This window comes from Arachis ipaensis, chromosome B1 (genome assembly GCF_059453495.1).
Source record: "Arachis ipaensis isolate K30076 ecotype BB chromosome B1, ASM5945349v1, whole genome shotgun sequence".
NCBI lineage: Eukaryota > Viridiplantae > Streptophyta > Magnoliopsida > Fabales > Fabaceae > Arachis > Arachis ipaensis.
In genome coordinates, this window is record NC_142436.1 from 144994431 (window position 1) to 145012957 (window position 18527).

At 34.1% G+C, this 18527-nt stretch overlaps 1 protein-coding gene across 3 annotated transcripts; it reads left to right on the forward strand.

Annotated features, from left to right (window-relative positions):
- The first annotated feature begins 9231 nt into the window (after positions 1 to 9231).
- On the forward strand, positions 9232 to 13563 carry LOC107638623 (putative ubiquitin-like-specific protease 1B). Of its 3 annotated transcripts, none has more exons than XM_016341985.3 (9): positions 9232 to 10320; positions 10493 to 10569; positions 10650 to 10743; positions 10860 to 10958; positions 11403 to 11495; positions 11587 to 11706; positions 11815 to 11918; positions 12276 to 12348; positions 12762 to 13563. In XM_016341985.3, exons 1-9 carry the CDS (start codon positions 9649 to 9651, stop codon positions 12822 to 12824), a joined length of 1395 nt encoding a protein of 464 aa, XP_016197471.1. In that variant the 5' UTR covers positions 9232 to 9648; the 3' UTR covers positions 12825 to 13563. The 3 variants fall into 3 exon arrangements, 2 of the variants coding, with proteins under 2 accessions (XP_016197471.1, XP_016197464.1); XM_016341978.3 differs by having other exon boundaries at positions 9305 to 10320; positions 11397 to 11495; positions 12762 to 13289; XR_015902565.1 differs by lacking the exon at positions 12762 to 13563 and having other exon boundaries at positions 9305 to 10320; positions 11397 to 11495; positions 11831 to 11918; positions 12276 to 12317.
- Positions 13564 to 18527: the final 4964 nt, after the last annotated feature.

Consider the following 18527-nt stretch of genomic DNA (forward strand, 5'->3'; position numbering starts at 1 on the left):
TTGAATATTTATTATAGAATATTACGTCTTAATTATTACGATTCTCTTAGCCCCTATAAATACCCTTCTATATTGTATCATTCCAGACAACTTGAATAGACAACTTGATTACACTCAATAATACACAAATCTTTCCTCCAGTTTAGTCTCTTGTTTCTAACATAGTATCAGAGCCATGGTATCCTCCTTGAAGAGAATATGTTGTTTTCTTTGCAGTGAAATCACCGTAGTTTTTACATTATGCCATTCTTCTTTTCTTTTTGTCACTCCTTTGATGTTTTTTTCACCTCACCGACTAGCCTATTTTCTCTGTTTTGTATTTTTTCGAGTCGAATGATCAAACACCATTGTCATCCACTGCTTATCTATTATCATGAAGAAATCATATAGTTCTTGCTCTCTTTCGACAGTTCCGTCTGCGTTCTCTCGTGGCAGTTTCGTCTGCATTCTCTCGTGGCAGTTCCATCTGTGTTCTCTCGTGACAGTTCTGTTTGTGTTCTCTCGTGGCAGTTCCATCTGTGTTTTCTCGTGACAGTTCCGTCTGTGTTTCTTTGTGGCAGTTCTGTCTGCGTTTCTTTCCGGTAGTTCCATCTGCACTTCCTTCAGATAGCGGCAGTTCCGTCTGCGCTTCATTCAGACAAGCGGCAGTTCTGTCTGCGCTTCCTTCAGACTAGCGGTAGTTCTATCTGTGCTTCCTTTCGGCAGTTCTGTCTGCACCCGTTTTATCAATTTATGCAGTTTTTTTTCTATTTGTTTCGTTGTTTTAAATATGTTTCAAACTCAAGTTGTCACTTGAGTTTGAGGGGGGATGTTAGAATATAATTATGATCAATTAGGATCAACTAGAATTATTTAGTATATCTGAATATTTATTATAGAATATTACGTCTTGATTATTACGATTCTCTTAACCCCTATAAATACCCTTCTATATTGTATCATTATAGACAACTTGATTACACTCAATAATACACAAATCCTTTCTCCAGTTTAGTCTCTTGTTTCTAACACTCTTCAAGGATTCTAATGATATTTAAATCATCAACGTACACAGTAATTATAATGAATCCAAATGCAGATTTCTTTATGAAAACATATGGACAGATTTCATCATTATTGAATCCGTTTTTGGTCAGATACTCAGTAAGATGATTATACCATATTCGTCTATGTTGCTTTAGACCATATAAAGATTTTTGCAATTTGACTGAGTATAACCCCTGCAAATATTCATTGGATGATTTAGATATCTTTAGTCCTTCAAGGATTTTCATATAGATATCACGATCTAACGATCGTATAAATAAGTTGTCACCATATTTATTAGATGCATATGTAGTTTATGATATGTGGATAAACTGATCAAATAACGCAATGTTATTGCATCTACTACAGGGGAATATATTTTTTCATAATCTATACCCGATTTTTGTAAAAAATTTTGTGCCACAAGTTGAGCTTTGTAGCGTACAACATTTTTCTCATTTTGTTTTCTCACAAATACACCTGTATCCAACAAGTTTTGCATCTTCTGATATACAGACTACATGTTCAAAGAATTCACGTTTTGCAAGTGAGTTTAACTCAACCTTCATAACTTCTTCCCATTTTGGCCAAACATTTCTTTATCGACATTCTTTGACTGTTCATTGCTCAAAATCTTTAATTTCATGCATGATGTGTAATGCTACATTATATGCAAATATTTCATTGATAATTATTTTATTTCAATTTTATTTTTCTCCTGTAAAGACATAATTTATCGAGATCTCATCATTTTCACAATTTTCAAAATTTTTAGATACCTGAAGGTCTTTTAACGTCAAAATTATATCAAAATTTTGGACAATTATTGGTGTCTTTTCTATGTCTTTATCCTTTTCAACAAGAGTACCATTTGTCTTGGTAATATCAAATGCCTCTCTTCTTTTCTAAGGATTTTTATTTTTAGAACTAATTAGTTTACCATACTTCTTGTACTCATTTTAGTAGCTATTTGTTCAACTATAACATCAATTTTAATTGGGGCATTTTTCAATTAGTATATAGGATTTAGTTATCCTTTTTGTATCAGAAAAGACATCAGGCAATTCATTTGCTATTCTTTATAAATGTATAATCTTTTGAACTTCTAGTTCACATTGCCTTAATAGAGAATTTAGATGCATCAAGGATGATACATTCGAATTAAGTTTCTTTTCAAGAAACTTATTTTCTCTCCCTAATGTTGAAAATTTTGATTTATCAAAATGACAATTTACAAATCGAACTTTAAATACATCTCCAGTTTATATCTCAAGATACCTCACTATAGAGGGAGAATCATATCTAACATATATCCCAATTTTTTTTGGGGTCCCATTTTGGTGCAAAAAGATGGAAAAATTGGAATATATATCGCTCATTGAAATATTCTCAATGAAAAATATTTGGCTACTAGCCAAAAGCTAATTGTAGATGAGATAATTGATGGTAACTTATTGGCCTCAAACGAATAAGTGCTTCAACATGTAAAATCGCATGTCCTTAAACATAAATAGAGAGATTTGTTCTCATAAGTAAGAGTCTAGCAATTAATTGGAGGTGTTTGATAAGTAATTATGCTAATCCATTTTGTGTGTGAATATGAGCTACTGGATATACAACACTTATTCCGTTAGTCATACAATAAACGTCAAAGACTTGGAAAGTGAATTCACTAGCATTATCAAAGAGAATTGATTTGATTGAATTTTCTAAAAAATGTATTTTTAATTGAATAATTTGAACAAGTAATCTTGCAAACACCAGACTGCGAGAAGACAATAAACACATATGTGACCATGTCGAAGCTGCATCTAATAGGACCATAAAATATCCAAAAGATCCACATAGTGGATGAATAGGTTCACATATATCGTCTTGAATCCTTTTTAGGAACTTAGAAGACTCAAATCCAATATTCACTGGTGATGGGCTTAAAATTAATTTTTTCTGAGAACATACAGCACAACAAAGTTTATTTATTATAAATTTTGTTCTTCCAGAAAACAAAGTTTTAACTCTTTCGGAGCCTTCTATCACATTACCTGAGCCAATAATAGTATTAACGCATTCTTCTTTTAATATAAAATGAGTAAAATATATATTACTTTTGAGAATGACATGTAAACTTGAACTATTCGCAAAGCAAACATTTTCGTTATATGTCCTAGTCATTTTTTTCAAAAACAAATAATAATAATAATAATAATAAAAGTAAAGGACAAATAGGTCCCTGACCTTTTTTTTCCGCGGACATTTTCGTCCCCAAGGATTGGAAAATACATTCATGTCCCTGACCCTTCCAAATCGCGAACAAATTTACCCCTCTCTTGAAGTCACCCAGTTGGACCCGACGGAAAACGCTGACGTAGCTCCCGTGGCGCTGACATGGCTGTTACGGGATGACACGTGGACTGTATCTTCTGAAAAGAGGACGTATTAGTCTCCACCACCAAAACGATGCCGTTTCTTCCCCACCCCTCCAAACACACTTTAATCCCCTTCTGCATTTCCAACCAATATTCCAGATTCAAGCCAAATCAGATTTAGATTTTTAACCAATCAACAATACTTCACCAAATCCAGAAGCAGCAAATTCAACACTTCCAGTTCTGCAATTCCAAAATCATCAGCAGTGCATCCAAAACACACAAACAAAGAATCAACAGAGCAACAAATCGCAGCTACATCAGCGAAATTTCAAGAAAAACGAGAGGCATGAGTCTAAGCAAATTCAGATTTAACAAGCAATTCAGCAACATATTCACCAAAATTAGACCACAAATTCAATTTCACAGGCTCAGTTCACAATTCAACCAGTCCAGATTGTGCAATTTATGGAGAACATGTAAGAACTCCTCATAATTCTAGAAAAATTGCTACACTCTCAAATAGAATCAGCAACTTACCAGAAATTGCATATGGAGGAAACGGCTCTGGCCGAGGAGGAAGTTGCCATCCAGGGCGGCGGAGCAGCAGCGGAGGGGTTGAATATCCCACCGACAGCAAGCGGCGCTGGCGAAGTTGCAGTTCTACATCGAGGCAGTGGTGCCGAGGTCGGCGCCGTCGCAAAGGAGGAAGGAAAGGACACCGTGCATGATGGAGGCGGCTGGATCCTGAGCGGCGAGGACGGCATCGCGAGTGATTCCACGGGTGTGCTTCGCGGCGGTGTTGTTGCGACACGAGGAGCACCAAATGGTCATGTGGAGGCAGCGCTGAGTTCCGACGGCGATCCTTGCAGAGGTTGGTTCTGTTGTGCTTCTTCGATTGTGGCCAAGCCACCACTACTGCAGGCGGCGGTCTTCCCCTGGGAGCGCGAGGATGAGGTTAGAACAGAACAATGGGACACGGTGGTTGTGGAGGGTGCGCATGGAAAGGGGAGTAAAGTGTGTTAGGGTAAACGAGGGAGTGGAGAGGGAGAGGAATGAGGCAAGGAGAGGAGGGGCAGCGTAGGTGGTGGTGGAAGAGGGAGTCAGGGGGCAAGAGGTGGTTGGGGTTGGAGGTGGCTAAGGACAGTGACCCACTTCACTGTTTCTGTGGAAGGATTAGGGTTCATAAATGTGAAAGATTGGGGGTCTGGGTTAAACGACGTCATTTTAGGGTGAGGGACTAATATGTCTTGTTTGGAAAAGCTACACATTTTGGTGTGAGAGGACTAATATGTCTTGTTTTAAAAAGTTACATGCCACGTGTGCTCCCGTAACGGCCAGGTCAGCGCCACGGGAGCCACATCAGCATTTTCTGTTGGGTCCAACGGAGTCACTTCAACGGAAGGGTAAATTTGTCCGCGTTTTGGACGGGTCAGGGACATAAATGTATTTTCCAATCTTTGGGGATTAAAATGTCCACAAAAAAAAAAAAAAGGTAAGGGACCTATTTGTTCTTTACTCTAATAATAATAAAATGAATAAAAATACATGTAAAGTGCAATTAAATTCCTGATTGAAATTATTTTCTAAGAGACACTGTATATAGTATCATATACTAAAAATTTTACTATTATTATTATAGAACTTAACACATCTAGTGATTTTAAAATTTTTAAATATAATCATTAATATTTTTATTAAACATGATTTATATATATCATACTTGAGTTCAAATACATAGGAAATATAATTTAACAAAAAGTTTTTTACATTAATTATTTACATAAGTTCTTAAATGAACTTAAATATTAAACATTTCTATCATTGATTAAATGATCAATATTTCTTTCAGCTCCTAAAAAAAAACCAGATACTTCATAATGAGTGGTATAATTTTCAACAACACCTTTTGCAATAAAATTTATCTTCTTTTCTTTGTCATCTTTTTTTAAGGATGCTTGATAAAGATCAACTAAGTGCATCCGGGTACGACAGATACATGACCAATAACCTTTTTCACCACAACAAAAAATATTTATTCTTTGTTAGATTTATTTTGTCCATATTATTTCTTTCTTTATCCCACTTCTATTGAGATCCTTTTTTATAAACATAATTTTTCTTCCTTCCATAATTTTTTTTCTTATCAAAGCCTTGTCATTTACCTTTTTTGGAGTTATAATTTGCCGCATTTGCTTCAGAAAATGGGGTGCTGCCAATTAGTTGCGTTTCATGATTTTTTAAAAGTAATTTATTGTTTCGTTTAGCAACAAGAAGGCAAGAAATTAATTCAAAATATTTTTTAAATTCTTTTTCTCGATACTGCTACTGTAGGAGCACATTCGAGGCATAAAAAATCGAAAAAATTTTCTCTAACATGTTATTTATCAGTTATATTTTTTTCACATAATTTTATTCGTGAGGTAATTTGGAATATTGCTGAATTATATTCATTTATGAATTTAAAATCCTGTAAACTCAAATGTATCCACTCATATCGAGTTTGAGAAAGTATCACTATTTTTTTTATGATTATACCTTTCTTCGAGGTTTTTCCAGAAATGTAGGACTTTTAGTGTGAGATATTCATTTTTCAATTTTTTGTCAAAATGACGATGAAGGAAGGTCATAACTTTGACTTTATCCTTTTGAGATGCTTTTATTTTCGGCCTTAATGATATCTTCTATATCCATTAAATCAAGATAAATTTTGACATCTAATATTTATAATAAGTAGTTGTTTTTAGATATATTAAGAATATTAAATTTAAAATAAAAAACTTTAACATAATAAAATTTTATTACCCAAATCTTTTTAAATGTTGATTAGAGTCTCGTGTTATAAAATAAATAAATAAATAAATAATAAATAAATAATAAATAAATAATTTTAATATTAATATTTACTAATATTATTATTTCAATATAACTGACATGATTTATATATATTTGCTAATATTATATGAGTGTTATAGCGTATATCTATATTAAAGAAAAACGTCTTATATTAATTTTATGTATATATTTTATCTGAGACTTATTCCCTATTTATACACCTATTGAGTTTACTCTCTTAAATTCCATAAAATTTAAGGGGCCTGCTACACATACAAGCAAAGAGGCCCTACAAGTTTTACAAGTTTCCAGCTCACACTTCATTTACACGCGCACTCATCTCTCTTTGAATGGAACATAAACTACACGCGCCCCACTCAACGGTTGCTCTTCGCAAAATAGCGCTCCTTAATGGCGCACTCTTTCACTTTTCCAAGCCCTTCGAAGAAAACACAAACCGTCCGTTTTCGAGCAACATTCCAAACTGCAGAGATAGGACTCGTCGCGAAGATTAGAACTCTCCATCAACACAACATAGAACTCTCGATCAACAATCTCCAGAAAAAACGAAGTTATAATACTCAAGGTACGTTACGTTACTATTTTACTCATATTGTATATTTTTCACATTTCGAAAACGAAGAACTAGGTTTTACTATTCTTCTACGTTCTTCTAGGTTTTACTGTTCTTCTTGTTCTAGGTCTCATTTTACAGTTTTTAATGTTCTACTTGTTCTAGGTTTTATTGTTATTCTTGCTTCTAGGTTATTCTGTTCTTCTTAGTTGTTCTAGGTGTTACTGTTCTTGTTGTTCTAGTTCTTCTGGTAACTGATTTTTGGGAGTATATTGCGTGATTTGGTGGGTGTATATTGAGTATTTTGTTGGGTGTATATAGCATAATTTGTTGGGTGTATATTTCTGAACTGATATACTGTAATATAGTCAACAGTTGCAACTGTTCTAATATTTGCTTGTCCATGGGTGTATATTGTTTGACCTTGTAATGTTGCTTGACCTTGTATATTAATCCATGTTTGAGTGATATCTGACTGATATCTATGGGTGTATCTGACTCATATCTATGGGTGTATCTTACTGATATCTATGGGTGTATTTTTCATTTCAGAAAAAATAGCAGGCAGAAACCAAGCTGAAAAAAATGTAAGAACAAATATATGTCTTAGATGAAATCAGTTTTATATAATAGAAATATATCTGACTATAATTTTGCTTTGTTTACAGCAAATCAAAGACCTTAAGTGTGCAACACATTTGTTAAGTGAGAAATTCAAAAACATGAGCGAGGAGAAAAAAACAATTGTTAGGGATTTGGGATTTGGTGGCCTGATGCACATTTGTTAAGTTGAATATACACCAAAAAATCTATCCCCTGATGCTTTATCCCTAAAACCCTGAACCCTAAACACTTAAAACCTAAACCTTAACCCCTAACTTGTAAACCCTAAAACCTAAACCGTAAACCCTAAAACCCTAAACCCTAATACCTAAAACCCTTAAACCGTTGTAAAAAAAAAAACAAACAGTATTTTATAACATAAAAACAAGATTCTGAAGTATATATATGTATATATATGTAAAATGTGAAATACAAGAAAATTCAGAAATACACCCCAAAAAAACACTGCTTTTACATCCAAAAGAATGCATGCTCTTGCTCCTTTGTGTGCTTCTCATCCCTGCCCAGAAGTGGTGATCCAGATAGATTGGAATCCATATATGACGGTCTTCATAGAGATCTGCAGAATACACCCAAACACAGACTCTAAATACACCCGAAAAAAATTAAATTTACACCTCTGCTGCAGATTTTAAACAAACATTACCTGAAAGCCACTTGTTGTCCATAAGACCAAAATTCAGCAGAAAATTATTCCAATTCCTATCAAATAAGTCTTTAAGCACACCCACGCTTCTCGCACTTCTCTCGTAATGTAATTCCTCACATCCTTTTCAATAAAATTTAACAAACTGGTCATCAACAGAGAGAGGCTGCAGAATACACCATGTCAAAAACAAAAAATACACCCAATCATGTTTGATCTAATACACCCGAACGACAACAACTCAACTAAAATAACAAAAAAAGCCATAAACTGTAAATACACCCACACTTCCCCCAAAAATACACCCAAAAAAGTCTGATCTAATACACCCGAGCGTCTGCTATAAATTGCAAATAATTAATCAAAACTAATACATTAGATTCAATCCACAGATTTATGTTCACGCGTTAGTTTCACAGTCAATGTTCACGAATTATTCAGCTACACAATGCTATACAAATAACTGCAACAAAATTCAGAGTAATCATATGTAAATCGCTCTCGCTCCTTTGTGTGCTTCTCATCCCTGCCCAGAAGTGGTGATCCAGATAGATTGGAATCCATATATGACGGTCTTTATAGAGATCTGCAGAATACACCCAAACACAGACTATAAATACACCCGAAAAAAAATTAAATTTACACCTCTACTGCAGATTTTAAACAAACATTACCTGAAAGCCACTTGTTGTCCACAAGACAAAAATTCAGCAGAAAATCATTCCAATTCCTAGCAAATAAGTCTTTAAGCACACCCACGCTTCTCGCACTTCTCTCGTAATGTAATCCCTCACATCCTGAGGTTGAATCATCCATTATCTTCAAAACGAGTTCAAACTTTGATTTCAGAAACCAGAAAATCGAAAAGAAAACGAAGCTGGAGTTACAGAGAGAGGAACTAACGTCAATGACGAAGAACAAACCAGTGAGGAAGGAGGAGAAAAGAACGATCGAAAAAGCAGAGGAAGACGCGCGAGAAGAAGAACGAGCAAATTTAGAAAGAAGGAGATATATAGCGCGTGTAAGGGACGTAGCACTTGCAGCGTGTTTTGGGGGGTTAGGGATTAATTGACTTGTAATGCTTACAAGCCCTAATCGCTTGTATGTAGAGCTTTTCCGAAAATTTAATCTCTCCTGATAACAAGAGTCTCCCCATTTTTAAAAAATTCAGCCGCCCATAAACATCTATATCACAACATGGAGGTCCCAATTTACAAACACATTATGTTTTACTGTTTTAGGAACTATTTTTCGCTGTTAATCCATTTGAAAGAGGTTGTATTTTTCTGGTAGTGCCGCGAAAGGCCGAAGCAAAGTGGAAGAAAATGAGAATCACAAAATCGCCAACTCCTCAATTCATTCATATAAAGCCCAAATTCGCTTTTTTGATTCATTTCCCTCTCACTTTAATCTCTAATTATTACCCTTCGCCAACGTGATTCTTCAAAATAATTGCGTTTTGAGTTCATTCGGCTGCGTTTCATCTGCTTTAAGTTCTCTCGCCGAATCCCCAAATTCACATTGCTGAACATGCTTCTTCTTCGGCGAATTCATCGTTTCTGAGCTCTGCTGCATCAATGGGTCTCATTAGTAGTAGCAACAACAAACGGCACCAACAGTGCATGAATTTGAATCGCATGTATCCGTCTCCGAATTCCTCAGATTCCCGCACATTAAAAAGAGCTAAGTTCCAATCAACGAGCATGAACTCAACTCCTTTAAGATCATCTCCCACTAGTACTGGTTCAAGAGTTTCCCGGTACCCAAATGCAGTGCTACCGTTGCATAGGGAGGTTCACGCTCCTTGCAGATCCAAAAAGTTCGGTCTTTTGAATATTTCAGGAACTCAGAAGGAGATTGGTAAGGGTAGGGGCAATGATGCGTTGCATAACAAGTACCGCGTGTACCAGCAGGCGAAGGATTCTGCACTTGCTTGCATTCGATTATTTGAAAAGCGCAAGGAGGCGGCGCAAGTCGACACTGCTGGTCGCAACAAGGAGGTTTATGTCATAGAAGATGATGACGAAGAAGGACCATCCATTGTGACAGAACAGAGTTTGAAAGGGGATGATATGGCTTTGACTGGGATGCATGATTTTGATGCTAAGGATGTTGTAGGATTTTTGCAGCAATCAACTCCTTTGGTTTCTGAGTCCATAAATAGTAATTTGAATGTGGTTTATGCTGAGAGGACGCTGGACACTCTATCCTTGAGCCCCGAGCATCCGAAGAAGGAACCACTTGTAGAGGTGAATTTCATTCATTCTTCCATCTTTGTAGATGTTGTTATTTAGGCTATAGTGCTTTTCCTAATTCTGTTAAATTAGAATGAAGTATATCAATGTGTTGACTTTGTTATCAAGGAATAAGATGGGGTTTAAAGTGTTTGTGCAATTTACAAAGTGTTGCTATGGATTTCAGCTGGTGTCACTGAAACCTTTTGTTCCTCTTACAAAGGAGGAAGAAGATGAGGTTGCACGTGCCTTTTCTGCTGACAGGTATGCTTTTACAATTTTGTTTGTATGTCAGCAAAATGGTTTTAGCTGGTTCATCTCTCATTGAGGGCTTGCTTATGCAGGAAGAAGGTTTTGGTCACCCATTATAAATCCAACATTGAGATCACAGGCGGAACGTTTCAGTGCCTCAGGCGGGGTGGATGGTTAAATGACAAGGTGATATTATTTGCTTATTGTTTATTCTGAAGAAGAGAAGAATTTGGTATTAAAAAAATATCCTGATTTCAAATCGTTACTCCTCCAATTTAATGATTCTGTACTTTCTTTTGCAGGTGATAGATTTGTACCTGGTACTTCTGAAAGAGAGGGAGAGAAGGAAGGCAAAGAATTCTCTCCAATGTCATTTTTTCAGTACCTTTTTCTACACAAAGGTAACATGTTTTTAATTATAATGTAACCTAGGTAGTGTTTGCATGCACAAACTCATTCACTTGATGGCTTGTTTTCCAACGATGACAAAACACCTGATTTGAATTATCTTATATTGAAAGGCTAAATCGCTGAAGGAAAAGTGTAAATCCTAATTATGGATACCCCATTATTCTAAATTTCCTTCTTGTTGTTTGTTCCTGCCCACCCCATTTGGGGGTGAGACAATAGTGCTTCTGATTGGCTACAAGCTCATTTTGTTCCTTCTTGATTGGTGTATAGTATACTAATATTATGGGAAAACACATCCTATCTAGGCCGTAATGAGGGAAACATAAACATCATTCATTTATATTTATATGGTTTACACTCTGTCTATAATTGCTATGCAATTTAGCCGTATTGGTATGTTGTTAATGCTCTTCATTTTGAATGTCAAGTGGCAGTTGATAAGTGGGAAGAATGGTTATGATTTCAACTCTGTAAGGAGATGGACCAGTCAAAAGAAACTGGGATACATCCCCCATGAATGCGATAAAGTAAATTGTGTTGATCATTTTTTTTTTCTTTCTCAAAATCAATTGAATTGCTTTTCATGCTGCTCTTTTACTTTTTTGTTGATGTTCCTAGATATTTGTACCTATTCATCGAACGTCTCATTGGTGTTTGGCTGTCATCAATCAAAAAGAGAAAAAATTCCAGTATCTTGACTCTCTGAGAGGAACAGATACCCAAGTGCTGGAAGTGCTGGTAAAATTTTTGGTCTGTCAATTAAATAGGATGTTGCAGATAGATGTATATGCCTTTACCTTACATTAGTGCAAAGTTTTTCGAATGTTTATCATTGATGCCCTCCAGGCTAGGTATTTTGTAGATGAAGTAAAGGACAAGACTGGAAAAGACACCGATGTAAGTTCTTGGGAGAAAGAATTTGTCAAAGACCATCCTAAACAATTGAATTGGTGTGTATTATAATCTTTTACTACAGGGATCATAATTTAGTTTGGCGCTTTTTTCTCCTGCTCTTTGAATAATCAGGAAAATTTTTTCCAATAAACAAAAGCAGTACTAACATATATCCTCTGAATAAAGTATGGCACACAAGAATTTCTTTAATGTTGTAACAGTAAAAGTATAAGAATAAACGCAATGAATGTTTTTTATCACCAGTAATTACAAACCTTGTATTTCATTCTTTCATTATCCCTCTAATCTTTGCACACCACGTGCTTTTAAGGGTTTTATTGTAGCTTACGGTATTTACAGCAGTTTTGTTTTTGGGTGAATTATTTTCTGAATTCAATTGTTTTTTTGGACAGCTATGATTGTGGGATGTTTATGATCAAATATGCTGATTTCTACAGTAGAAATATGAGATTGTGTTTTGGCCAGGTAAGAAGCAGAGCAATCTATTCTAGCTTGAAAGTTATGCTTCTGATTTGCATTTATTTTGGATTGTTAAAATTAATTTCTCCCCCCCCCCCCCCAAAAAAAAAAATCAAATCAATAATCACAGGTGAGCTGTTAATCTGTGGCTGATCAGAAATGCACTCGTAGTGCCAATTCAGACAGTGTTGCTACCAATAATTTTTCATTGCAAAATGTTTCAAGTCTTGTTATTTGCTTGAAATTTCTTCTTTTTTTTTTTAAAAAAAAACAAGTGTGGTTTCTGCAGGTTGTGTATGGTGTGAGGAATAACTGATATAATATCAATGATTCCTTGATGGATGCATATTTTAAATAATGTCATCATATGCTTTTATATGGTGTGACTCAGAATTTGGATCCCTCTTGGTCATTTGTAGGGAGACATGCCTTACTTCCGGCTTAGAACAGCTAAGGAAATCTTGAGACTAGAAGCTGACTAAGCTAAGGAGTGATCAATGACCATACTTTTGGGTGCATTTGTGATTTTGGGATATGATTGATGAGATTAATAGCGTCTGCTTAGGAGGACTCACTTTTTGTCAACAGTTTCAGATTGAGGATTGGACTGACCAAGTGACTATCAGGATTCTGGATTCCAACCAGGTATATCCACAATGGTAGTGTATAATCCAGTAAAAATTTGTATTTGTACATACCACGAGAACCGAATCATTAGAATAGGAGTCTTGTCTTTTTTCTTAAGAGTTATTTTTGTAAGATCCAATCATCCAATCAGACTGATCCTGTCTTCCTAGGCAACTAGTTTGTTTACCATTACCAATTACCATCATTCACTTCTAGGTTTTGACCTTGTCTGTATCCTGTGAAACGATTTCTCAGTTGGGTCAGATTCTCATTCTCACGTCCATCGAATAGAAAGCACTCCTAGCGAGTTAAATCACAAAGTGGTCTTTGAAATTTGCCACTTGCATTGAAAAAGTCTTCAAGATTCTAATTGCACCACAAAGGTCTTCGAAATTGAAAAGTTGCACGTTAGTCCTACCCCTTTTCTATCATTACTTGTCAACCTATGAGTGACTTGGCACATATTCTTTTAGGTTGGACTAGATAAAATGATGTTGCTTTAGTTTTGATGCTAAATATTTGATGAAACAATGTCATTTATTCTTTAACATTGTCGGCGACAATTGCAAACGATTATCATTGTTTCTAAGAGTACACAAGAACAAACCGTATTTAAAAATGGATTATATTTTTGTACTTTTACATTAGTTTTTTTAATAATACGTACTTATAAAAAACTCATAGAAAAAAATAAAATTATTCAAATGATTATTTGTTCAATTACGAATAACACATGCATACAGGTAGGGGTGCACAGACCCGGCCCGGCCCGAAGGCCCGGCCCGGTCCCGAACACTTTTGGGGCTAATTTGATGTGATTTCATCGGGTTTAGGGCCGGGTAAGGGTCTCAAAAATAGACCCGGTCATTATTTCGGGTCGGGTCCGAGCCATAGCTCGGGTCACCCGAAGTTGGCCCGGTGGCCCGGTCATCATACACAATTAATATTTTGTGTTATTAGTGATGGAACATGACTATTCTTATGTGGAATTTAAGTATTGTAAATCTTAATATTTTGTGTTATTAGTCATTATAAGACTATAAGTTAATGTTTTATGTTTAGAATGCATAATATTGTGTTATTTGTATGTATTTAAATATTTGGTATTATTAGACAATATTAGTATTGATTGTGGTTATACTTTAGTATTGATTGTGGTTATGCTTTAATTTTGAAGAAGGGTTGGTTCTTGTTATATTTTTCTAAGTGAATTTTATCATGTTAAATAATGGTTGGAGTCTTGGAACTTTGGATATTTTTACATGCTAGCTTACAAGAAGGTATCAATGTAATGTAATGTTAACGGCCCGGTTTTCACCCGGTTTTCACCCGGTTTTTACCCGGTATAATTGTGGCCCGAAAGTGTATTGGTTTCATCGGGTCTAGGGCCGGGTTCGGGTCTAATAAATAGACCCGGTGTATATTTCGGGCCGGGTCTGGGTCACATCAAACCCGGCTTCACCCGGCCCATGTGCACCCCTACATACAGGGATCCAACACGAAGAAAGAAGCGGTTGTGAAGCTTAAGAATTTGAAGTTCAATAAGGGGATGGTGGAACTTATTCCCACAAAAAAAATTGTATTCTGGCATATAATCCAAGAATAATTTTTCTATGGAAATAAAGTTTTTTTTTATTCCAAAAAAAATCCCTTAAAGACCTTATGACAAAGATGCTTCTTAGACCTTTTAAGTTTGGTTTGGTAAAATATTTTAAAAATATAAATAAAAAAAATTATGTGCTTGTACTTATACCTTTTAAAAGATATGGATGCTTTTGAAAGTTCTTAAGGTAAAATTTTTTAAAGATGACTTGTGTTTATCAAAATTAGACCGTCTAATATAATTTCATACATTAATTAATATTCAAATTTAATTCTTACATTAATGTTTATTATAGTATTTTTAAATTTTACAAGCTATTTTATCAAATGCATTTGTTGTTTGTGTTTATTAAAAGTTATTTTTTATTTAATTTATCAAAGATAGATGTTATAACTTTTAATAAATTATCTTTTAAAAGTTAGTTTTTACAAACTATTTTAAAAAAGTAAAAATTTTACCAAACTAAGTCTTATATTATTAATTTATAATAAAATCTTAAAAAAATCTTATTCATTAAAATAAAGAGATGTTTCTATTTATCTAAAGTACATTTTGTTTCTATTTTGGTTTCTTTAAGGCTTAAGCGGATTATTATATTAATTAATTTAATACAATAATTTTGGCTAGTATTAATCTGACTCCGGTTATATGATTTGCTAAATAACATTACTAATGTTTAAGAATTTCTTTTTCTAAAAATATAGTGTTTAACTAATAAGGGTTCATGTCAACTGTCAAGGCTATTAATTAAATTTTTTATAAAAAAATACAAAATTTAAATTTTTAATATAGTAAAATATTTAAATATTTTGACTAATAATAATCTTAAATATGGGATACATGTTATCTGAAACCAGAAAATTATGAAATTAACGGTCATTAAGGAGAGAGAGATTCATTTTTATTCAATTAATAACATGGTAGTCAATTACAAAAATTGATTTCATGGTTAATTCAATTAGGAAAAATATAGGTAGATAATAAAAATATTAAATAATGTGAATAATAAATATATCGAATGTTTAATTTATTAGTTGTATGAATGTTTATCCTAATATTAAGATTTAGATGAATAATTTAGGAGTGTAATTTATTTTTATTTTATTGAACTAATTTTAGAGCTTATTATTCACGTTGTTCACAACAATTATTGGCTACCTATCAAATTCCATTCAATTAAGATGTAAGGGATATTTTCCTCCAACAAAAGGAGCTATGTACATATATTGCTAATCTATTTTTCTTTTATTACCAAAGATATGAAGACTCAAACTCGTAATTTCTTAGATGAATATGAGGAGATTATGACATTTGAGCTATTACTCATTGACATATATTGTTACTTACCCGATGTAAGAGCTTCTTCTTTCGTGTCTCTCTAATCCCGCACCTTTTTTCTCTGCCTATTTAATACTAAGGCGTAACTGATAGAAATCAGAAATGACTATGTTCGGTTAAGTCATTTGATTAAGCAGCTTTAAACACGTCTTTAAGGTGAAAGGATCAGGAAAGAAATAAGCAAGTGCTTAAGCGCGATGAAAAAGCTCACTTATTGGCTCACGAACTCCAACTACAAACTCAGAACTACAACTCCCTTCTCTATTTCACTCTCAGGCCGAATTGAATTCATTCAGGAATGCATTTTCTTTTCTTTTAGCTAGAGTATTGTTCTTCATCAGTTATTCCTCACTTTTTTTTTGGACATTAATCTAATCCTCACTTTTAATTAAGGTTTTAGGGCAAGAAAGTCCAAACGTGGAGAATCTGCCTTGTTCTCAAAACTCTCAACCTTGTGTATAAATAAGTTTTGCTGCCACCTATATAGGGTTGATGGAGCTGTAGCTTACTCGTTAACTTTAAACATATGTTGGAGAGTTTGAATTTTATTTTATTTATGCAATAATCTATTACACAGTGACAAATTCGTAAATGAAATTCAAATTTTTGACGAATTAGTTATTAGTTTGTCAGGCAGGATGATATCGTGAAAAAAATTTTGTTGCGTCAACTTCAACTCTTTCACTCTCTGCTTCGCTCCATCCATGGCGCACGCCCCTTTTCCATCTTCTGCTCTGTAAATATGTTGGTTTACCAGGACCTCATCACAGGCACCTTCATGCTCTCTTCTTTTCCCCCACGTCGCTTCTCAATTCATACCAATTTGCTTTGTTTCTCGCACCTTATTTTTGCACTAACGGTTGGATCTTAATTAGTCAATGACCAAGCTCAGAAGGTTGTTGACACATTCAGTTTCTCGATGAACACAAACAAGCTCTCTTCAAAAACAAGTAATTGACCTACACGTTTTTCAGTCAACTTGGAAAAATTTTGAGTGCCTCATTGCACACTGAACTACAATTTTGTTGGACAAGTCTTCAAGTTCATTGTCAATTGAAATATTTAATTGCTCTACTTTTTTCATGTTTCCCCACTATCCTATATGATTCCTATCCTACATGTGCTAGATTTTAGTCTCTGCTGAATTTATGACACCTATTTTGTTGTAAAAGCTAGTAGGGGTGGATGTGAATTGATTACTTTAAAGACCACGTAGGTAGCCGCAATCATATAGACTTTAAGTTGTGAGCATTGGTTACGCACTCAGGCTAAGTATCTTTCAGTTACTAGTTTATGTCCTGAAAGAAAAATCTTATCTATACTACTTATTCATTCATACACAGTTAGCTTGGAGGCAGCTTTTGACAACTGCAATTATGAATTCAACATGACATTTTACATCGTAATTAATTAGTACTTGACAACACATGTTAGCCATGTTATTGCCACGCCATTCATTTTAAAACGAAACTTAAAAAGAGATTAATATTCATGAGAATTTCATGTGAATTGCAATATATATTAGCTATTTTTCCATTTTTGCCAAGTCGTTTTATTTCTATTAGCTGACAATATACAAAAAATGTTAAGTTTGTTCGCACTAATGTGAAGTCGCTTATTTCTCCTCATGGTTAAACAATGCCCGAAAGGAAAAGAGGAAAAAAAAAAAAGTAAAAATGTTGTCAAAATAAATAGTCCCAATACCACATTATTATTATTATTATTATTATTATTATTATTATTATTATTAATTTATTATATATAGTCAAAAACTCATATGCAGATGACTTCATATGAAATTGTGAATTGAGAATATAACAATTTAGTCAAATATATCAAATTATTTAACGGTTTTTAATTAACAAATGTATGAATTTCTTTACCATTAATCCATTAAATATTAACTAAAGACACCGTTTCAAAGATTGTATATTGCTGTCAAAATAAATAATCTCAAATTATTATATATTATTGTATACCTTGACATGCATAGAGAAATGATGAAAAGAAATTTGTGTATGAATCTCTCTGCAGTCTGCTCATTGGTTGAGTTTGGGTAGCCATGGGGCATGAAAAACGCATTGTTTGGACTTTGGACGTATGTTTATTGTTTAGACAAGACGGGAGAGCTAATTAATTTGGTGGAAATATGTATGAGAGAGAGAGAGAGAGAGAGAGAGAGAGAGAGAGAGAGAGAGAGAGAGAGAGAGAGAGAGAGAGAGAGAGAGTTGATGAAACTTTAATCCAAATTAATTATCCTAATTAATCGTTGGATCTACATGTCCTCTCACGCTTCAAGCAAAAGCAATGAGTTATGTTCAAAAAGAAGTGAACCCTAAGGTATGACATGATTGACATAATTTGATAGGTCTATTTTTTTTTCCTTTCTATTTTATAATTAATGATATAATCATATGATTATTGTGAAAAATTAAGTGAATTAGTACTAATTAGACTATGAAATTAAGGAAAACTTAAACCTACATTATTGTAGGATATGTTTCAAATTTTTAACACTTGTGCCCTTTTCGTTTTTGTACTATACTGATTATTTGATTTTGTTGCTCCCTTGAAATAAACACGCTTCGCTGTCCACCGCATGGGATGACAGAAACAA